We start from the raw sequence: 18192 nt of genomic DNA, 5'->3' as shown, positions 1-18192 counted from the left end.
GACCCCAGCTCGCAGCAGGAACGAAGCCTTAGTAATCCAGGAATTGATGGGATTGTGGGCTGCAGCACACAGGAAAGCAAAGAGCAAGGCTCACGGAGGGGATGAAATACCAGCCTCCCGGGGCACTGTACAGCAGGCAGGAGAGGTTCCCCAGCCATGGAAAAGCAGCAAGCCGGGGAGGACTCCCTTGGACTTCTGTTGTGCAGAGCAGCTCCTTGCTCCCTGTGTCAGCAGCACTGCAGACGAGAGATCTCCCTGCCATGAAGGGGTGCCAGGAGCAGACACCAGCTACCCAAGGAGAGACACCGCGGCTCTGCCCTGCTACAGCAGGGCCTAGCTCAGGGGTTCTCAAACGGGGTTGCGACCCCCCAGGGAGTCGCAAGGTTATTACATGGAGGGGTCTTGAGCTGTCAACCTTCACCCCAAACTCCGCTTTGCCTCCATCATTTATAAGGATGTTAAATATATAAAAAAGTTTTCTTAATTTATAGGGGGGAGCACATGCAGAGGCTTGCTGTGTGAAAGGGGTCACCAGTAAAAAAGTTTGAGCCACTGGCCTAGCTGGAGACAAGGCAGCCTTCTGACCCCCCATGTGCTGCCGAACCTGACCCAACCGTGCATCCAGATCCATTTCCTGCTCGCAACATAACAGGCTGGGTAACGGGAGGGTGCCTCAGCACCGCTTCAGCGTGGGGCCATTTCAGTGCGGGGAGCCTGGCACATGGGGCCTAGCCCAGGGGCTTTAGTTCTTCTGCTCTTTGAGGCAGAGGAGGGTTACACCCCACACGGCTGGCCTCTTGGTCAGTGCGATCAGTGCATCATCATGTGGGCTCAGCTGCCCCAGGAAAGTCCTGTTTCGGCTGGCGAAGCTTTTGGATCGTTTTTATTTTTGTATAAACAAGACAAAACAAGCAGCATTAATTTAAAAAAATTTAAAAAAAAAGAAAAAAGCGGGAAGGAGAGTCGGGTGCGGGGGGGCTGGATGGCCCCTGGGCTCTGCTCAGCCCCTTCCATAGGCTGGCAGGGCAGTTCTGCTGCGTAACGTGCCAGCTGGGGGCCCACAGAGAGGTGGGTTTGTAGGAGCTGAACATTAGCCTCCCCTTGGCACCGTCCGCCTGCCAGCACGAGGGCTTTGCAAGCGCAAACACTGCCGCTGCAAGGGGTGCCCTGCCAGCCCAGCCACCCCCACACGCCCCATGGCAGAAGCTTTTAACCTTCCTGTCCAAAGTCCTCTGAGAATTTCTTCACCTTCAAGAGGTCCTCGGCGTTCACGGTGGGGCGGGTGGTGGCCAGCGAGCGCAGCATGTCTGACTGCAAACAAGGGGAGAGGGCAACTGAGGCCGAAGTGCAACATCAGAGTCTGCGTTGCTTTTACCTGGACACCCTCGGAAATCCTACCCAAGTTTCTGGTTGTGGGGGAGAATCCCAGGTCTAAACGCCCTAGCCCTAGCCCAGGCAGTGAAGCTAGCACCTTTCTGTCCTGAACAACAGGCATCTCCCTAGAGGGTCCCCCAGGGCAGGCGCGTGGAATGGAGGCCTGGGAGCCAGGACTCAGGTTCGATGCCGTTCCTGGTCTGACCTCCAGCTCCGTGCATTCTCCAGTCTCTCCCTTGGGACGGCCATGCTTACTGACTTCCCAGGGGTCACAGGTGGAGGAGGACGCTTTCCTCTTCCAGCAGGCATAAATCACGAGGAGCCCGTGTCTGCTCTGTGGGTTCCCCTGCCCTCCCCACTCCAGCCCATGACACTGCTGCCCTGGCCACTCTGCTGCCCCAGCTCTCAGCACAATAGAACAGTCAGGGAGAAAGGCCCGGGGCTCTCAGCCAAGCATTCCAGATGGGACAGTTGCAGGAAGGCTGCAGGCAGAAGGAACAAGCAATGGCTCAGGGATGCCCACTGACCCTTTCAGCTACATGGGTTGACTCTGAAGCCTAATGACGACAAGGTGAATATTTTACGCTGATCATTTCACCAGGAACATCCAGCTACTCTGGGACAGTGACTTTGACCAGGATAGCACCTCTTCCCCCAGCCCAGCAGGAAAGTGGGAGGGCAGAGTGAGGCTGTTTGCACCAGCAAGGGCTCTGCTGGCCTGAGGGGTATTGCACGCTGACTTGTGTCACTGGCCAAGTGACAGTCGCTCTCATCCCAGCCATCCTCTGGCCCAGCATGTCTGTTCCTAACGAATTACTTACCATGCAGATCACTGGCTCCAGCAGCTTGTCACTAGGCACCTCCATCCAAGTCATCTCAATGGCCCCAGCGTCTCCAGGCGAGCATGGGGTCAGGAGGTCATCTACGGTTATGCTGGGATTGGTTCGAGACGGGCCTCGCACCTGCAGCATGCCAGAGAGGAGGTGCACTGAGAGGGCAGGTGCCAGGGCTGGCTCCCCTACCAGCCACGGGGGCCTCTGCCAGGGGCCCTCTGAGGCTGACCTGGGGGACTGAGGAAGGATCTCAGTGTGAGGGTGCAGTGCACACCCAGGTGGCCATGGAGCCCCCTCCCTTGCAGGCCAGCGGCCCCAGACTTGGGTGCTGGAGCCCTAGGGGAGCAGCAGGTCCCGCACGCCTGCTCTCACCTTCTTGAAGTGTGTGGCCGACTGCACTTTGCGGACTGGCTGCATGAGGGCATCACGCACGATGATGCTGATGTCGGCTCCCGAGTAGCCATCCGTCCTTCTGGCCAGCTCGTGGATGTTGGCCTCTGTCAGGTGGTGTGGTGTGTTTCCCAGGTGCAGCCTGAACATCTGGGCTCGGGCTGCCTCCTCCGGCAACGGGATGTAGATGCGCTTCTCAAACCTAGGCACCGACAGTGGGCAGAGCAGGTGAGCGGCCGCCCTCGTTCCTGCCAGCAGCATGCGGTGCAGATCACCGCAGCACTGACAGGTTCCAGTAAGAGCTGCAGGCAGGGGGAGGGAGGGGCCTGGGCTGTTGGGTGGGGCTGGGGAGCGCTGAGGCACTCAGTAATGTTGGTTTCAGAGTAACAGCCGTGTTAGTCTGTATTCGCAAAAAGAAAAGGAGTACTTGTGGCACCTTAGAGACTAACCAATTTATTTGAGCATGAGCTTTCGTGAGCTACAGCTCACTTCATCGGATGCCTACTGTGGAAACTGCAGAAGACATTATATACACAGAGACCATGAAACAATACCTCCTCCCACCCCACTCTCCTGCTGGTAATAGCTTATCTAAAGTGTTGGTGACAGACCTAAGCCTGCCCTGGGGCAGGCCACACTGTGTTCTCTGGGCCACTCCCAGAGGGGGGGCAGTGGCTCCTGGCACATTCAGTGTGGCTGCCCTGAGCCAGGCACAGGAGAGCAGCTCTGGCTGCTGGTTTCCAATAGCTCCCACTCACCTTCTCCTAATGGCCGAGTCTAAGACCCAGGGGATATTTGTGGCACCGAGGACCAGGGTCCCATCATTGTTATTACCAACACCTACCAGGAAGAAGAAACAGCGATCAGGGAGCAGGCAGGACTGACTCCTCGGAGGGGCCGGAAGAGTGCTGCGGCTGGAGGGTGACAGTCAGGGCCGGATTAATCACCTGTGGGCCCCGGAGCCTGGACCATGGCCCCATCCCCACGCTCTGCTCTGTCCCCTGAGGCCCCGCCCACCACTCCCACAGGGTGGAGGGGGCAGAGGACAGCAGATGGGACCACAGGAGGAAGAGACAGAGTGTGGGTGGAGCCACTTCTGAGTCTGGGCCCAGCACCATTGCAAACCCAGTACTGCCAAGTCAGCCAGCTGCCAGTCCAAAACACACCCTTCGCCCAAGCACCCATCAAGGCTGCCCTCGGCAAAGGGAACGAGCAAGCTGAGGACTAGAGCAGCTCCTCGTTCTTCACTTCTCCAGGGCTGCTATGGCACCATCTGAGCCAGTCAGCCCCACAGTGAGTGCCAGCCGGGGCCGAGGAAGGGGGTGAGTTCTGGGGGACCGGAGCTCACTCACCCCGAGCCAAGGCCCCACCCACCCTGCATCTGCACCAGGAACTCCGTCTTGATCCTGCGGCCAGCCTCGCTCTCGTTCTCATTGCGGGAGCCGCACAGAGAGTCCACCTCGTCGATGAAGATGATGGAGGGTTTGTGCTGCCTTGCCAGCTCAAAGAGATTCTTCACCAGCCTGGGGCAGAAAGACCTGGGGTCAGCACTAACAGACAGGCAACCTCCCCTCCAGCCCTGACCCTGTAACCCACACGTCCCCCTCAAGCGGGGGAGCGAGGAGCAGCACCCTCGGGCTGCAGGCAGGGAGCTCCCCCCACTGTCACTGCTTAGCTTGTTCTCATTTACCCCACTGCATCTGGAGTCACTTTCCTCGGGAGACACGCTAGTGCCTGTGACAGGTGTGGCAGCCTCTGAGCAGCGCAGTCCAGCCGCTAACTTACTTCTCGCTCTCTCCCAGCCACTTCGACATCAGGTCCGAGGATGACACGGAGAAGAATGTGGAGTTGTTGGCCTCGGTTGCCACGGCCTTGGCCAGGTACGACTTCCCCGTGCCAGGGGGCCCAAAGAGCAGAATCCCACGCCATGGGGTGCGCTTACCTGCAACACAGCACACACTGAGCAGGGGCAGAGCTGGCCCGTTCACATGCACCTTGCTGCTCAGGGCTCTGCTAGGGCTGTTGGCCAAGGAAGTTTCTGGGTTCTGCTCAGGCTGGGGCCCGTAGTACCCCAGATCCCAGGGCGTAGTCTCCGCACGGCACCAGAACTGGTACCACAGGGGCCACGGTCCCTCTCGGAGGGAGCAGCAGCCAATCCACCCTGCCCCAGCCTCACCCCCGAGAGCTACCGCAGCAACCCTCACCTGTGAATAAGTGTGGGAATTTAATGGGTAAAATCACAGCCTCCTTCAGAGCCTCCTTGGCGCCCTCCAGGCCAGCCACATCGTTCCACCGCACGTTGGGCTTCTCCATCACAATGGCACCTGCAAGAGGAAGGCAGCTCTCCCTAGCGGGACAAGAGACGACAGCACTGCCGTCTAGGGGCTCGCCTGAGCCTCCCTCCCCCCACAGCGCCAGCTGCCAAACTCCATCCGCCCCAGCCAGGCTGTCATCACGCATGAGGGACATCTCCTTCTTGCTAGGGCTCACGAGGAGTCTCCAGTGCTGCCCAGCGGCCACAGAGTTAGAGGAGGAGGCAGCCCTGCGGCCCTGCCCTTCATCTATAGCCCCACAGACCCTGCACCAAGCAGCATGCGCCAGCTGCTTCCCAGGTCAGGAACTCCACCTTGCAGCGCAATGCCGTGTTCTCAGCCCCGGCGCTGGACTCTGCGTTCAGGCCTCTTACCCATCAGCTGCTCCTGCAGCTTCTTCTTCTCCGGATTCTCGCCCTCGCTGTCACTGTCGCTCCTGTGGAGAGGATGTAGTCATGGTAAGGCCAGCGAAGCCCCAGGTCCCGCTATTGGGGGGAAGTGAGGATCTGGCCCGGCTGTGCCAGAAGGGTCGAAGCCTCACAGTGCTGGCTCTTGCCAGCCCCAACAGGAGACCCCAACGCTCACTCACAAACTACGCAGTGTGGAGAGGGAGAAGTGCTGGTTTGAAACCCACTGCCAAAGTCACTCCCAGGAGAAGAGGGGGCACCCAGGGGCCTGGGGCTGGACTCTCCCATTGTTACAGGGCATGAGCATGTTTAGGGGGTGCAATGGAGACTGCACACATACCCCTTGCTATCATTTGGAGACTCTTTGACAGGCTTCTTGCTTTGTTTGTCTTTGTTGCGTAGATAATCCTTCAGCTTCTCTGCCCGGTCCAGGTACTGCATGCACTTCGCCCGGATGCTCTCCTTCGCCTTGTCACTGTGAGCCTCATCTGTCAGGGCACCCAAGACACAGTGAGCAGCTCTCCATGGGCATGGAGTGAGGAGAGCCCTACAGCACCCACCCGTTTAGGACCAGCAATGGGAAGAAGAGCTCTCTTCGGGGCCATGAGACACCACCAGCTCCCACCATGTAGGCAGCTGGAGAGAATCCACCAAGAGAAGCTGCCCCTAGAGACAGACGCAGCCAGGGGAAGCCCCACCTCCCTTTGGATAATCCCGCAACTTCAGGGTTTCTGAACCCAGCTCTACAGTTAGATCATTCCCCAGAGAACGCATGCACTCGTGGGAACTCTCAGCCGGCCATCTGGCTCTGCAACAGGTGCAGGCTGATCTCTTTGGGGATATGCTATTCTGGGCAGGCCTGACTCCCAGCAGGGGGAAATGGGAAGAAGGATCCCAAGAGGAATAGCGAGGGAAAGATCTTACACAGGCTGGCCAGCAATGCAGGAGAGACAAGCCAGACTCACATTTGATGGCATGTAGAAAGTACTCCACTGCATGCTGGTACAGCCGCAGAGCCTCCTCATAGTTCTTGGCCTTATCCTCCTCAGTCGCTTTTGTTACCAGATCAATGGCTTTCTGCAAGGAGAGAACACCGCTCCAATGACACAGCTGCCCCAGGGCACAGGAGAAGGAGCTATCAGTGAAAGAATAAAGAGTTTCCCACAGAGGTAACGGGTTTTTGCACACCTCCGAGAAGCAGCAGCTGTGCCCAAAAGCTCCTGGCGCCTAGAGTCATCTCCTCTTTCTCACATGAGCCTTCTGCTCACACACAGCAGACAAAACTCACAAGCAGCTCCTGGGCTGGACAAAGCCACCGATTTCAGAGAGCAAAAACCAAGCCCAGACCCCATCTCCATCTGCAAGGGCAGGGCAGCACGAGGAGGCAGCTCCTGTGCCACTGGGACCTTTAACCAATGCCACCGCCGCTGAGCAAGGGAAGGAGAAAGAGAGGCACCCTGGGGCCTTGCAAGGAAAGCCCTGTCCACATACAGAAGTTGTAGCACCCCTGTTTAGTGAAAGCAAGACAGCTCCCTTATGTGGACAGTTACCCTGGTATAAATGTATTTATACCATAGCCATGCTCGTACAGGAAGGGGGATACGCTGTCCGGTAACAGGCACCTTCACCTCACTATAGGGTTGTCCTGGTCCAAGCGTTTTGGTAGAAAAGAAAGAAAGAAACAGCCCAACTCACACATGATACAAACACGGGGCGCAGCCCTCCCGCTGCCCACAGGCAGAGCGCTCAGTCAGCGAGAGTCACCCCAGAAGGCCAGGGGCCGGGCACCCGCTCTGGGGGAAGCTGAAGAAACAGCCCCTGCCTGCGGCGCCAGCAGGGCGCCCCCGGGCGCTGGGGGAGGCTGGCGGGCCCCAGAGCAGGTGGCCAGGCGGCTCCGCGGAGGGGCGCCGTGCGCCGGGAGAGAGACCCGGTGCCAGGTCCCAGCAGGGCCAACGCCACCCCGGGGCGCGGCTGCGAAAGGGCCCCGGCGCCGGGCCCGGGCCCAGGGCCCCTCACCCAGGGCCAGTCCGCACTGCCCCGGCGCGCCCAAGCCCCACGGGTGCCGGCCAGGGGCATCTGCCCGCGGCCCGCCTCGGAGCCGGAAAAGCCCCCCGCAGCCTGCACCCCACCCCCGGCCCCTGGGGCTGTCGCGTCCCGGGGGCAGGACCCCTCGGCGCCCCCCCGGGCCCCAGGCCCACAGAGCGGGGGGGCAGCCCCCAGGAGCCACAGGTTCTGCCACGTGAGGAAGCCACGGGCCGGCCGGCAGCGGGGGGCCGGGGGGCGCGGGGCGGGAAAGGGCGGGGCGCGGGGGAGGCGGGCCGGGAAGGGGGGGCCGAGGGGGGTCCGGCCGGGCTGGGGAGGCGGCACAGGGCGGGCCGGGGCCGCGCTGGGGCCCGGTCGAGGCTCCCGGGGCCTCCCCGCAGCCGGGCCGGGGCCTCCCCGCAAGGCGCGGCCTGGACACGGCGCGGGGGCCGGATGGCCGGGCCCGGCTCCCCGCCGCCCGCTACCTGCAGGGTTGACGTGGTCATTTCATCGCCGGTGCCGCCCGAGTCCCCGGGGCGCTGCGAGCGGCCTGGATCCGGCTCCGGCGGGCGGCCCCGGGGCGGGCGGGAGGCGGCGGCGGCGGCACCGAACCGGGACCCACCGGCCGCGCAGCTGCGACGCGGGGAGCGAGAGCGGCGGGGCCCCCTGCAGGCCGCGCCGGGAACTGCAGCGAGCGCCGGGCGGGGCCCCGCCCCCCCAGCCCCTGGCACCCCAAAGCCTGCCCCCTCCCAACAGACACCCCACCCCCTCCCCCAGCAGGGAGACACCCGCACACCGCCCCTCGCCCCCCAGCGTCGGGCCCAGTCACGCTCTGCAGGGCTTTGTTTTCTGTAGGTGCCTATGACCCCCTCATCCCCGCCCGCCCCCCCGCACAGAGCCCCCCCCCCGAGGGATGGACACAGCCCCCCCCGCACAGAGCCCCCCCCCGAGGGATGGACACAGCCCCCCCCGCACAGAACCCCCCCCGAGGGATGGACACAGCCCCCCCCCCGCACAGAGCCCCCCCCCCGAGGGATGGACACAGCCCCCCGCCTTCCCCTAGCCTCTCCCAGAGTTTCAACCTACAGGGGCCATTAGCTCATCTCCTCTGATCTCCTGCGTTACAGGGGGCGAGTCACGTTCACACCCAGTTACCCCTGTGCTGAGCCCAGTAACTTGCGGCTGGCTAAAGCCTCCCCCAGAAAGTCGGCCTGGCGGATGCTGGAGATGGAGAACGCACTGCTTCCCTAGGGCGTTTGGTCCGGGGGCTAGTCTCCCTCCCGGCTCATACATCGAGCCTAACTTTTGTTTTCCGCCCGGGGTGTTGTTACAGCTTCCTCTGCTGCACAACACTTCAGGATACAGCATCTTCTCTGGAGAAGAGATCACTGAGCCACGGTTTTTCCTTGGCAGGTCCCTGCGCGGGGAGGGAGGTTACCAGCCTCTTTGCTGACACAAAGAGTCCCAGGCTTTGCACTCCTGTGTCTAAAGTGGCATTGTTACCTCCTCATCGCTATCTGCCTTGAACCAGGAGAGCCCCCTCTAATGGACCGTGCTTCCCCCACTTTGGCATCTGGCCGCTAGAATGCATACATCCATTCACACTCAGTCTTGGGGCTTTAATAACCATGTAGAATCTAATGGACACCACAGTGCCTTACCTTTCCTTTTCCCAGAGACAGAACTGGCCCGCCTTCAGTGGGTGAAACTTGCCTGGTCCCAGGTGATTGTCTGTACACGCAGGCCTTTCCATGGTAGGCAGACTCTTCCATTGTTAAACCCTAAAACTTTTCTGAATACTGTGTTGTCTGGGTGAGATTTCTTACCACCTGGTACATCACAGCAACAAACAGATGCTTATTGGGCCATGGGCCTCTCAATGCAGCCCCATTCATCCAGGGCTGCTTTAAGGCATAGGTTCTGTAGGCCAGTACCTAAGATCCCAGCTCCTCCAATCATGTGCTTATGTGAGAATTTCAGCTTTAACAAAAAACAAAAACACACACACTTTCTTGCCCTCATGGGGGAGAAGAAAAGCTTGATGTAACTGATGCAGGGACAGTTCTCTGAGCCGGCAGAGAGCCCATGTCTCAAATGGGTGAATTGCCCCATGAATCTCCATGGGGCATGAACACCACACATCCACTGTTGTCCTGGGGGTTCTGCCAAGCCCCCTACCTGCCCCTCCAACACAGAACCGTGTGTGGCAGGAAAAGCAGAGTCTCCTGTTCTAGGATCAGGTGGTCTCCCTGGCTGCCAGCTTCCAGGAGTGCTGCACAACTGCATTGCTTGGTGTTTTGGGGTTTTTTTTGTTCGCTCCCCTAACCTTGTGGCAGAGGAGGGTAGGGAGTAATGTTTTCCATCTTGACTGGCAAAACAGCATCTCATATCCCAGACAGAACATGTTCCATAGAGAAAAAGCAACATAAAAATCTAAAAGCATAAAAGCCTTTATTGTTATTTACAGTATAAAGGTTACACTTGCCCTTAAGTTACATTTTCATTGTAATGTACAATACTATACAGTTAACATGCAACTCAAGGGACAATAGGTTGTCTATGCATCTATATTTATAGAGTACACATAAAGCTTTAATGTGATTGTAGAATACACAAACTCCCCTGCTTTTCACCATTGGGTTATTTGGATTTGGTAACTTGGAAGTTCCAAAAGCGTGAGATTAAAAACCTCAAAAAAGGAAGAATCGTATAAATAGTGAACTACAAAGAATACAAAAATAGAAATGATTGCATGTTATTTTAGTTTTTCTATGGGAGTGTTACAGTCTGTGCCTTGACCATATCAAATGGCATAGAGTTTGCACAGGTTAAAAAACAGTTTATTTGTAGTGGTTCTGTGCAATTTATTCTTCAGATGACCTGGGGCCAGTTATACTTACAGGGTTTTTGTCTTTCGCACCTGGGCCTTGTAATGCTCTATTTACCCAAATTGTAAACTTAACACAATACACTGTAGTGAGATCCCCAACACTGGCTGATCCCAGACAGGCAGATATGCTACAAGGAAAATGGAGCTCCACAAACACTGATGTGCCAAAGGATTTTTTTTTTTTTTAAATTTTCTTTGGCAGAGAAGAGATGTCACTGCAAATTAATTTATTTTAAAACCAGGTAGAACTAGCCCTATAGTTCCCCCAAATTCTAGAACATGAAAGTGAAATCAATGTTTTGATGTACTATATTGCAGGCCAGGATACTGTAAGATCAGCAGCAGAAACAGAATTAACTCATGTAGCAAAATCCTGGCAGCATAAAGGCAAAGGCAGAGGTGGGCTGGCTGTAGAGAACGGTTACTTAGCCTTACACCAACCATGGTGCTTCAAGATGCTCTGTACATGTGGATCCCATGAAGCACATGCACATCTGGAGCAGGATCCACAGCCAGACTCAAAGAACATTTGCTTTTACTAGTTTCACATCCGTTTTCTTCATTGCTTATTATCTAATGCAAAGAGGCTACTGGCCTCCTTTTAAAGGAAAGCGTGGCATGGTTTCTACATGTGATCAGTGCTTAGTTTTTGCCAGGGCTGAGCCCCAGCACCTCCGGGCTTGGTGCATCAGTTATGAAAGTAAAAAAATAGCTTGAGCCCTGGCACCTCTTTCATTACAAACTAAGTCCTGCATGCAATGTCTGCTCTCAGTTGTATGAATCAGCCACAGGAATAGAAATGCTGTATTGGGAAAAGCACAAGAATCTGCAAAGATTTTGCAGAGTATTAACTCTGGGAGTCAATCCCACAAGTGCTGTTTGAAGAGGAGTTGGTAGGAGGAATTGATTGACGAGAAGGAAGGGACTTTAAAATGGAATGGAATGGAATTTAAACTGGTCAAAGTCTACACAGTTTGTGTAAGGTTTTGCAAGCACCATTCACTAGTTTAATTACACACCACCATATTGCCATCCAGGCTGACGGCCATATTTAAGACACTTGCCTGCTCTTATTCTGGATAGAAAACACAAGCTCAGCCTAGATATTCTCCTCTCCTCCCTCTGGTTTCCAAGGATAACCTGGGATGCCTCTCAGTAGTGTAGCTTCCATATGGAATGCGGTAACAGAGCTCTCCAGCTGCCGAGGCATGGGGCATTTTCTAGCTTTCCAACACACCGCCTCACTCAAAATCCAGAGGTTTGCATAGATTTGAGACGGGGCAGGAGCAGAGTCTCTTGCAGACATTCTGGAGCCCTTTCCCTCACTTACAGGGAACAGACAGGGCAAGCTCCCAGGAGTTTGTACATTTCTCCATGTCTCTACACAGGCTCTGGGAAGAGGGGAGTCTGCTGCCACCAGAAACAAATGAGGCCAGTTGAGGCACACAGTGGATGCCCACTGCAGATAAATCTGGTAACTCAACGCTGCTGGGGAGGAGCTGGGACACAGTGGGGGCTTGAGCATTAGAAATTCAGTCTGCAGAACAGGCTTTTAATACCAAGTTAAAACATTAAAAACCTTAAAAGCTAAGAGGACCTGAGATTCCAGAGTAAGCGACAGCTCACAGCATTCCAGATGGGCATGCAGCATTCTGTAACAGGGCAGATATTTGGCATGAATGAAAGACAGCCCTGGGGAGAACTAGGCCAAGTGCAAACTGGCAAGTTTCCCCAAGTACCTCTGATCCGCAACAGACCTGAGCTTCCTTTCAGTGGACACTGATGCTCACGTGAATGAGAAGATGGGTCTGGTTTGGACACAGGTTCTCTGGGGACTAGGCTGAGAGATCTCAGGGGCTTCTCTGGTGAAGCAAGTCAGGATCAAATTCAGGCTTTGTGGCAAAAGGCTCAAAAGTGATTGCTTAAACATGACAGAATGTAATTCCTAACACAGCGAAGCCTGGGAAGGAACCTGGGTCTGTTGGGAGACAGTTCCAGGCTGGCAGCAGGAGCCTTTCTGCACATTAACTATACCATGTCTGATGCAAAGGGGAAGACAGACCATACTGTACTTCACTCCAGCTGGCCATGCACAAGGGCACCAACTCAGCCTGTAGTGGGCGGTTATGACAAGGCAGGTACTAAGTACTCCCCCACCTCCCACAAAAATCGAAATCCAATCGAAATGAGTGAAAATAACCTCCTGTTAAGCCAAGCGTCCATCACGTGCAATTTGATTTGGCGTCTACTCTGGACATTTCAGTTGCCACCTCAGCCAGAGCTTTGCTAGTGAGAGGCAATTTGGGAAGAGTTCACCCCACTGACAGCAAGGCATTTACACTGAAGTTTTGCACAGATCATGAGCAGTACTGACAATCAGTGACTACCACCAGAGCTTAAAATAGCAACCACTCAACCTTAAGTGTTAGAGCAAAATAAAAAAGCAGAGAAAGTCTATAAGTCCTTCCCTGAAATTCTCAGGGATAGCTAACCCCTTGAAACCAGCCAGGGCACAACAGAATTTGCATAGCAGCTTATTAGGTAATTTGCAGAACAAAGGAATAATATGGGGAGAAGGGGGAGGCTGTCCCATTTTATGTGATATACTGACACTTCTCACACTTCCAGTAATTATACAACAGGGGTGAATATTCCCCTGCTGATGGACCCCACCTTTACCCTCGGAAACCTGGTTCCTAGCAAGCCATGTTTTCCTGGGAGAAGGAGGGACCTTGTCCAGAATTCCAATTTAAGTTGACTTGTGGCTTTTGGTAAGAGACCAAACTGGCCTAGCCTCTAATTGTAAAAATATTCTAGATGCTTTACAGCCACCAGCGTGGTGAAGCTGCAGATTAAAAAAACCAGGACATTTAGATAAGAAAGTAGTCTAACATGGTAACAGCTTCATCACCTTGTGGAGTTGAGTATTTCTTTATGGGTTGGCTAAGAAACTGAGGCTTCGGTCTACTGTCCCTGCAGTAGATTTTTCAGCATGCAGACTCTGTGCTTTCCAGCACTCGCTGTACTGATGGGACAAACCCCAACCATACTAGAGCTAAAATATCCACTTTAAGAGCAGCTAAAATAGATTGAAGAGCTTAACAGCCTTGCGTGGAAATGACAGCTCTTCAGATTGGTCCACAGAACGGATAACAGTCTGTTGGGTGAACACAAACCTATCCAAACCAGAACTGTGCGGGAACTCACACTTTATATTAACCTTATATTCACTCCATAAACTCCAATCAGCTAAGACACTATTCTAAGTATTTTATAACCTGGCATGATTTGTTGTTTAAACAAACATGTTTCAAATGAATTGTTTTTTGTTGGTTCCTAAAACAGCATTTGGAAATGAGCTGCTAGGCATCGGGCATAGGCCACGTGGTTGTGAGGGGCCTGTGAACCACACTCCCTCCCTAGGGTTTCAGCAGGCTGCTGTGCTGGCAGGACAATCTGGGCAAATCAGCTTTGCTTCACCCCTCACTTAAAGGAAGCGTGCCCTCCAGGATCACTGCTTCACACACTGCGAGCCCGTTCTGGGGAAGGCCAGGCTCGAGGCGGCATCCTCTCGGGTTCATCTTCAAATGTTTTGTGCTGTGAATTCTCACCCTAAGTCAAGCAGTTGATCTGTGCCACTAAGGAGATGGGCTGTAGAAGGGCTACCGTACCGGCCTGCAGATGGAGTGAGTGTCCCACAAGGCTCTGGCCAGTCTCGGAGAGCTCAGCACACTGGTAACTTGACAAGCTGAATCCCAGGAGTTAATCCTGAGCAACCTACACTGGGAATCGAATGCTCACAACCATGAGCGCTAGAGAAGCTCCAAAGAAGCAGGCAGAGCCTCAAAGGACGGTCCAAGCCACCTGTCGTGTGCATAGAGTGGAGCTCCTGGAGTCCCTGCCCCCATCTCTGGGTGTCCCAGCTCTTCCCAAGCATGAGAGAAAACAGGAATCTAGGACGAGAGCTGGCGGGTGCAGGCCCCGCTGAAGGTCTGGGTTACGCAGTGAAATCTGTTTATCAGAGTTTTGAGCCAGGCTGCATTGCCAGGTGCCCTGAGTCCTGTTGGGAAGAGGTCAGTGATGTGCTGGGAGGGGGCTTCCAAAAGCCCTGTGTTAAAATACTGCCACCAGAGTGAAGGAAGCACTGCAATTTCCCTGCCTCTGGTGGATGAGCTGCCTCCCCTCAGCCCTGCAGATGCTTCAGAAGAGCTTCTTTAGGAATGAGATAGGCTGTGCCAACGACAGGTATTGCAAGCATTCACACAGCTGTGTGGCTTGAAAGCTGGTCCCTCTCACTGACAGAAGTAGGTCCAATAAAAGATACTGTCCCCTGACCTTGTCTCCCAGGTATTTCAAAGTCACAGGCCCGTCACCCACCTCTCTGCAGCACACACACCTGGGCACATGGGCTTAGCACAGGCTGAGGGAGACAGGCAGCCCAGCACCAGGAAAGGAGAGAGGGTGCTGCTAGGGTCTCAGAAGAAAGTTACCAGGCCCAGATGCTGTGTGCATCACTATATGGGCATCAGCTGCTTTATGCATTCCAGCTCATTTCAGAACACGCAACCAGCTGGCTTTTCTGTGCCACTGATCCAGCCAAGTGGCATGAGTCCTGTCACATTTGACTATCAGGGGCCTCGGTAAGAAGCATCAATGAAAAGCACCATCTAAGTGCTCTGTAGTCAGGATGTTACCAGGTGCCCAAAGCAAGTCAGAAAAGCGGCTGAAATCTCCCTGATTATCCATCCCACTCAGCAAGGGGGATCTAAACCCACTGGCTAGTGAGAAGGGCAGGCCTCTTCCTTACCAAGGACCTCTGGGAAGGTGGCTTTGTGGCAACAGAGGGAGCTGGATCAGTCCTTCAGAGTTCCCTCCTCTGACTCAGTGACTAGGGTCAGAAGCCCAGGGGAAGGGGCTATGTACTGCATACCGTTCCCCAATATTTATCAACTGCAAAAGGAAGAGGCAGGGATTCACCAGCTCTCAGAAGAGTCCCCCTCCCACCACGAGGAATCCTCACCAAATGCAGCCTCACCTACACAACCCTGTGAGAGCTGCCACACAGCCGCAAGTCCATCTTTGTAATGACTCACTTCTCCCCAGGGGAGGCCAGGCAGCTTGAAACGAGCTGAGAGCAGGGGCTCATGGAGCACTCTTCCAGAGCGAACAGCACTGAACTCCCAGTCTCCTCATCCCCATCTCCAGTAAAGCACCACCCACCTTCCGCCAAAGGCACATTTGGTAAGCAATAAAAATGACTTTGTACGGATTGGCTATAGTTCCAACCCTAACCAGCTCCCCCGCTCACAGCCCCATGACAACGGCTCTCTTCTTGCAGCAGACAAGTGCCAGATGCTGGGCTTTACGTCGAGTCTTCAGGGTGACAATCGAATCCCAGGGGTGTCAGGAAGAAAAGTCTCTGAAATTGCCAGCAGCCAGGAAGTGGCTGGAAAGGGAGAATGCCAGAACTGTGTCTCCTCAGATCTCAGTATTGAGCTACCAGCTGCAGCCTCCTAGGCATCTTCTAGTCAGGTAGAGCAGTTATTCCAGGGGATTGTGGAGAGGCTGGAATTTCTGGCTATGGCTCTAAGGAGGGCAGGAGCTTCCTTCCACACTGTCACGGTTCTGGCATGAGTCAGTCTTTGTCAAGGCACTGGTACTGCAGGAGGACACCGCAAACTAGAGTCTTTTGTGCTTTTCTGCTGCTGGGACAGTAGATGTGTTGTTCAGAACTGTTGGGACCCTCCACCTCTTACACAAGCAGTCCCATACGGGTGACTTTGGCTGACAAGAAAGTGTGCAACACAAAAACAATGGGTTTGGGACAGGAGTGCAGGTCCAGGGTCTGGAGAGAAAGCACAAGAGACTCTGTCAGTCCCACACATAGCACAGGGCTATCCTTGGAGCAGAAGAGACACTATACAGGTTGCAAGCAAACCACCCCAAGACAGAGACAGCAGCCTGGGTGCTCACTGGCAAGGTGTTCAGCTCCCACTCAACAACAGAGACTAATGGTTACAAAGAGCTTCTCACACAGCAGGGAAGAGCAGACCCTGAGCTGAGCTTGCCCCCTGGGAACCGCCAATCCCCACACCCCCAATTCCCAAGGGGTTGGAAAAGCTGGGCCCAAAGCACAGAGGGCCTGTAATCACCATTGAGGCTGCACTGCTCAGTCTGGTTTCAACAAGCAACAGACGACCAATCCACCTGCCCCTTGGGATCTGGGAGTGATGTGTCTGCACAGTAACAATCAGCCACCAGCATGGTTTGGGAAGGACTGGCTCTCCCAGTATGTCTAAGTAGACAGGGATCCTTTGGCCCAATGGTACCCAGCCTTGTGAGAGTGGAATCTCCCAGGGCAGCTCTCTCAGGCCCTGTAAGAGTTCAGCTCATGGAGGTGAGGGCCATAGGGGGTGGATGGGAGTGTCTGGAAGGGAGAGACAGCTGAGACAGGTTTTGAGCACCTGAAATTAACTCAAGTCATACAGTAGTTTGACAATGGACAAACCCGAATCCTTCCCACCCCACAAAATACAGCATCACGCTGCATCCCCAGCCCCGTTCTCACCAGCTCCCCCTCAGGACCACCAAAATCCAGGTAGAGGTTCCTGATGCCATCATCTGCAGACACTCTGAGCTTCTCAAAGGGGTAGAGGAACAGGGTGTGGGTGGAGCATGCCTCCTCCCTGGAGAGTGTGAATCCATTTTCATAATGGACTGTGAGCTTCACCTCCTGGCCATTCAATGTGCAGCCTGCACATAAACAGAGCACAGAACTTCAGGAGCAGCCAGCCAGCTCAGAGAACATGCCCCCAAGCCTTTCCCCACCACTGCAAAGACAGAGCCCGCAACCGCTGCACTGGACACTGTGTCCTAACATTAAGAACATAAGAACGGCCATACTGGGTCAGAGCAAAGGTCTATCTAGCCCAGTACCCTGTCTTCCAACAGTGGCCAATGCCAGGTGCTCCAGAGGAACAGGTAATCATCAAGTGATCTATCCCCTGTCGCCCATTCCCCGCTTCTGGCAAACAGAGGCAAGGGACAACCTCCCTGCCCATCCTGGCTAATAGCCATTGATGGACCTATCCTCCATGAACTTATTAGTTCTTTTTTGAACCCTGTTATAGTCTTGGCCTTCACAACATCCTCTGGAAAGGAGTTCCACAGGCTGACTCTGTGTTGTGTGAAAAAATACTTCCCTCTGTTTGTTTTAAACCTGCTGCCTATTAATTTCATTGGGTGACCCCTAGTTCATGTGTTATGAGAAGGAGTAAACAACACTTCCTTATTCACTTTCTCCACACCAGGCATGATTTTATAGACCTCAATCATATCCCCCCTTAGTCATCTTATTTCCAAGCTGAAAAGTCCCAGTCTTATTAATCTCTCCTCGTTTTGTATGCATAGTTGGGATTATGTTTTCCAATGTGCATTACTTTGCATTTATCAACATTGAATTTCATCGGCCATTTTGTTGCCGAGTCACCCAGTTCTGAGAGATCCTTCTGTAGCTCTTCGCAGTCTGCCTGGGACTTATCTTGAGTAGTTTTGTACCATCTGCAAATTTTGCCACCTCACTGTTTACCCCTTTTTCCAGATCATTTATGAATACGTTAAATAGGACTGGGCCCCAATACAGAACCCTGGGGGACATCACTATTTCCCTCTCTTCATTCTGAAAACTGACCATTTATTCCTACCCTTTGTTTCTTATCTTTTAACCAGTTACCGATCCATTAGAGGACCTTCCCTCTTATCCCATGACAGCTTACTTTGCTTAAGAGCCTTTGGTGAGGGACCTTGTCTAAGGTTTTCTGAAAATCTAAATACACTATATCCACTGGATCACCCTTATCTACATGCTTGTTGACTCCCCCTCAGAGAATTCTAGTAGACTGGTGAGGCATGATTTCCCTTTACAAAAACCATGTTGACTCTTCCCCCAACAAATTACGTTCATC

The 18192-nt window shown here is 54.4% G+C and overlaps 2 protein-coding genes across 5 annotated transcripts in view; both read right to left on the bottom strand.

Annotated features, from left to right (window-relative positions):
* Positions 1-865: 865 nt before the first annotated feature.
* On the bottom strand, positions 866-8057 carry VPS4A (vacuolar protein sorting 4 homolog A). 4 transcript variants are annotated; one of them, XM_037878062.2, is made up of 11 exons: positions 7824-8057; positions 6282-6393; positions 5657-5804; positions 5284-5345; positions 4802-4921; positions 4383-4539; positions 3972-4120; positions 3356-3437; positions 2580-2799; positions 2196-2336; positions 866-1311 (listed from the first exon to the last, which is right to left on the bottom strand). In XM_037878062.2, exons 1-11 carry the CDS (start codon positions 7842-7844, stop codon positions 1210-1212), a joined length of 1314 nt encoding a protein of 437 aa, XP_037733990.1. In that variant the 5' UTR covers positions 7845-8057; the 3' UTR covers positions 866-1209. The 4 variants fall into 4 exon arrangements, with proteins under 4 accessions (XP_037733990.1, XP_043381857.1, XP_043381858.1 ...); XM_043525922.1 differs by having other exon boundaries at positions 2196-2444; positions 6282-6426; positions 7824-8000; XM_043525923.1 differs by having other exon boundaries at positions 2196-2444; positions 7824-7999.
* Positions 8058-9772: 1715 nt separating this feature from the next.
* Positions 9773-18192, bottom strand: part of SNTB2 (syntrophin beta 2) — a 48235-nt gene continuing 39815 nt past the window's right edge. The window contains exons 6-7 of the mRNA XM_037877709.2: positions 16797-16981; positions 9773-16073 (exon numbers count right to left, since the gene is read on the bottom strand). Of these exons, the coding sequence (XP_037733637.1) occupies positions 15981-16073; positions 16797-16981 (278 nt within the window). The 3' untranslated portion in view covers positions 9773-15980. The remainder of the gene's footprint in view (positions 16074-16796; positions 16982-18192) is intronic.

The sequence above is a fragment of the Chelonia mydas genome, chromosome 12 (assembly GCF_015237465.2).
Source record: "Chelonia mydas isolate rCheMyd1 chromosome 12, rCheMyd1.pri.v2, whole genome shotgun sequence".
Classification (NCBI taxonomy): Eukaryota; Metazoa; Chordata; order Testudines; family Cheloniidae; genus Chelonia; species Chelonia mydas.
This window is presented reverse-complemented; position numbering and strand designations above follow the sequence as displayed.

Bases quoted from the DNA above. Each gene is read 5' to 3' on its own strand.
- VPS4A (XM_043525922.1), bottom strand. From the start codon at position 7,844: ATGACCACGTCAACCCTGCAG. The intron at 3,438-3,971 runs GTGGGTGGGGCC...TCTTCCTGGTAG, and splicing joins GTTCCTGGTGCAGATGCAGG to GTGTTGGTAATAACAATGAT. The intron at 2,445-2,579 runs GTGAGAGCAGGC...ATCCTTCCTCAG, and splicing joins CGGCCACACACTTCAAGAAG to TCCCCCAGGTCAGCCTCAGA.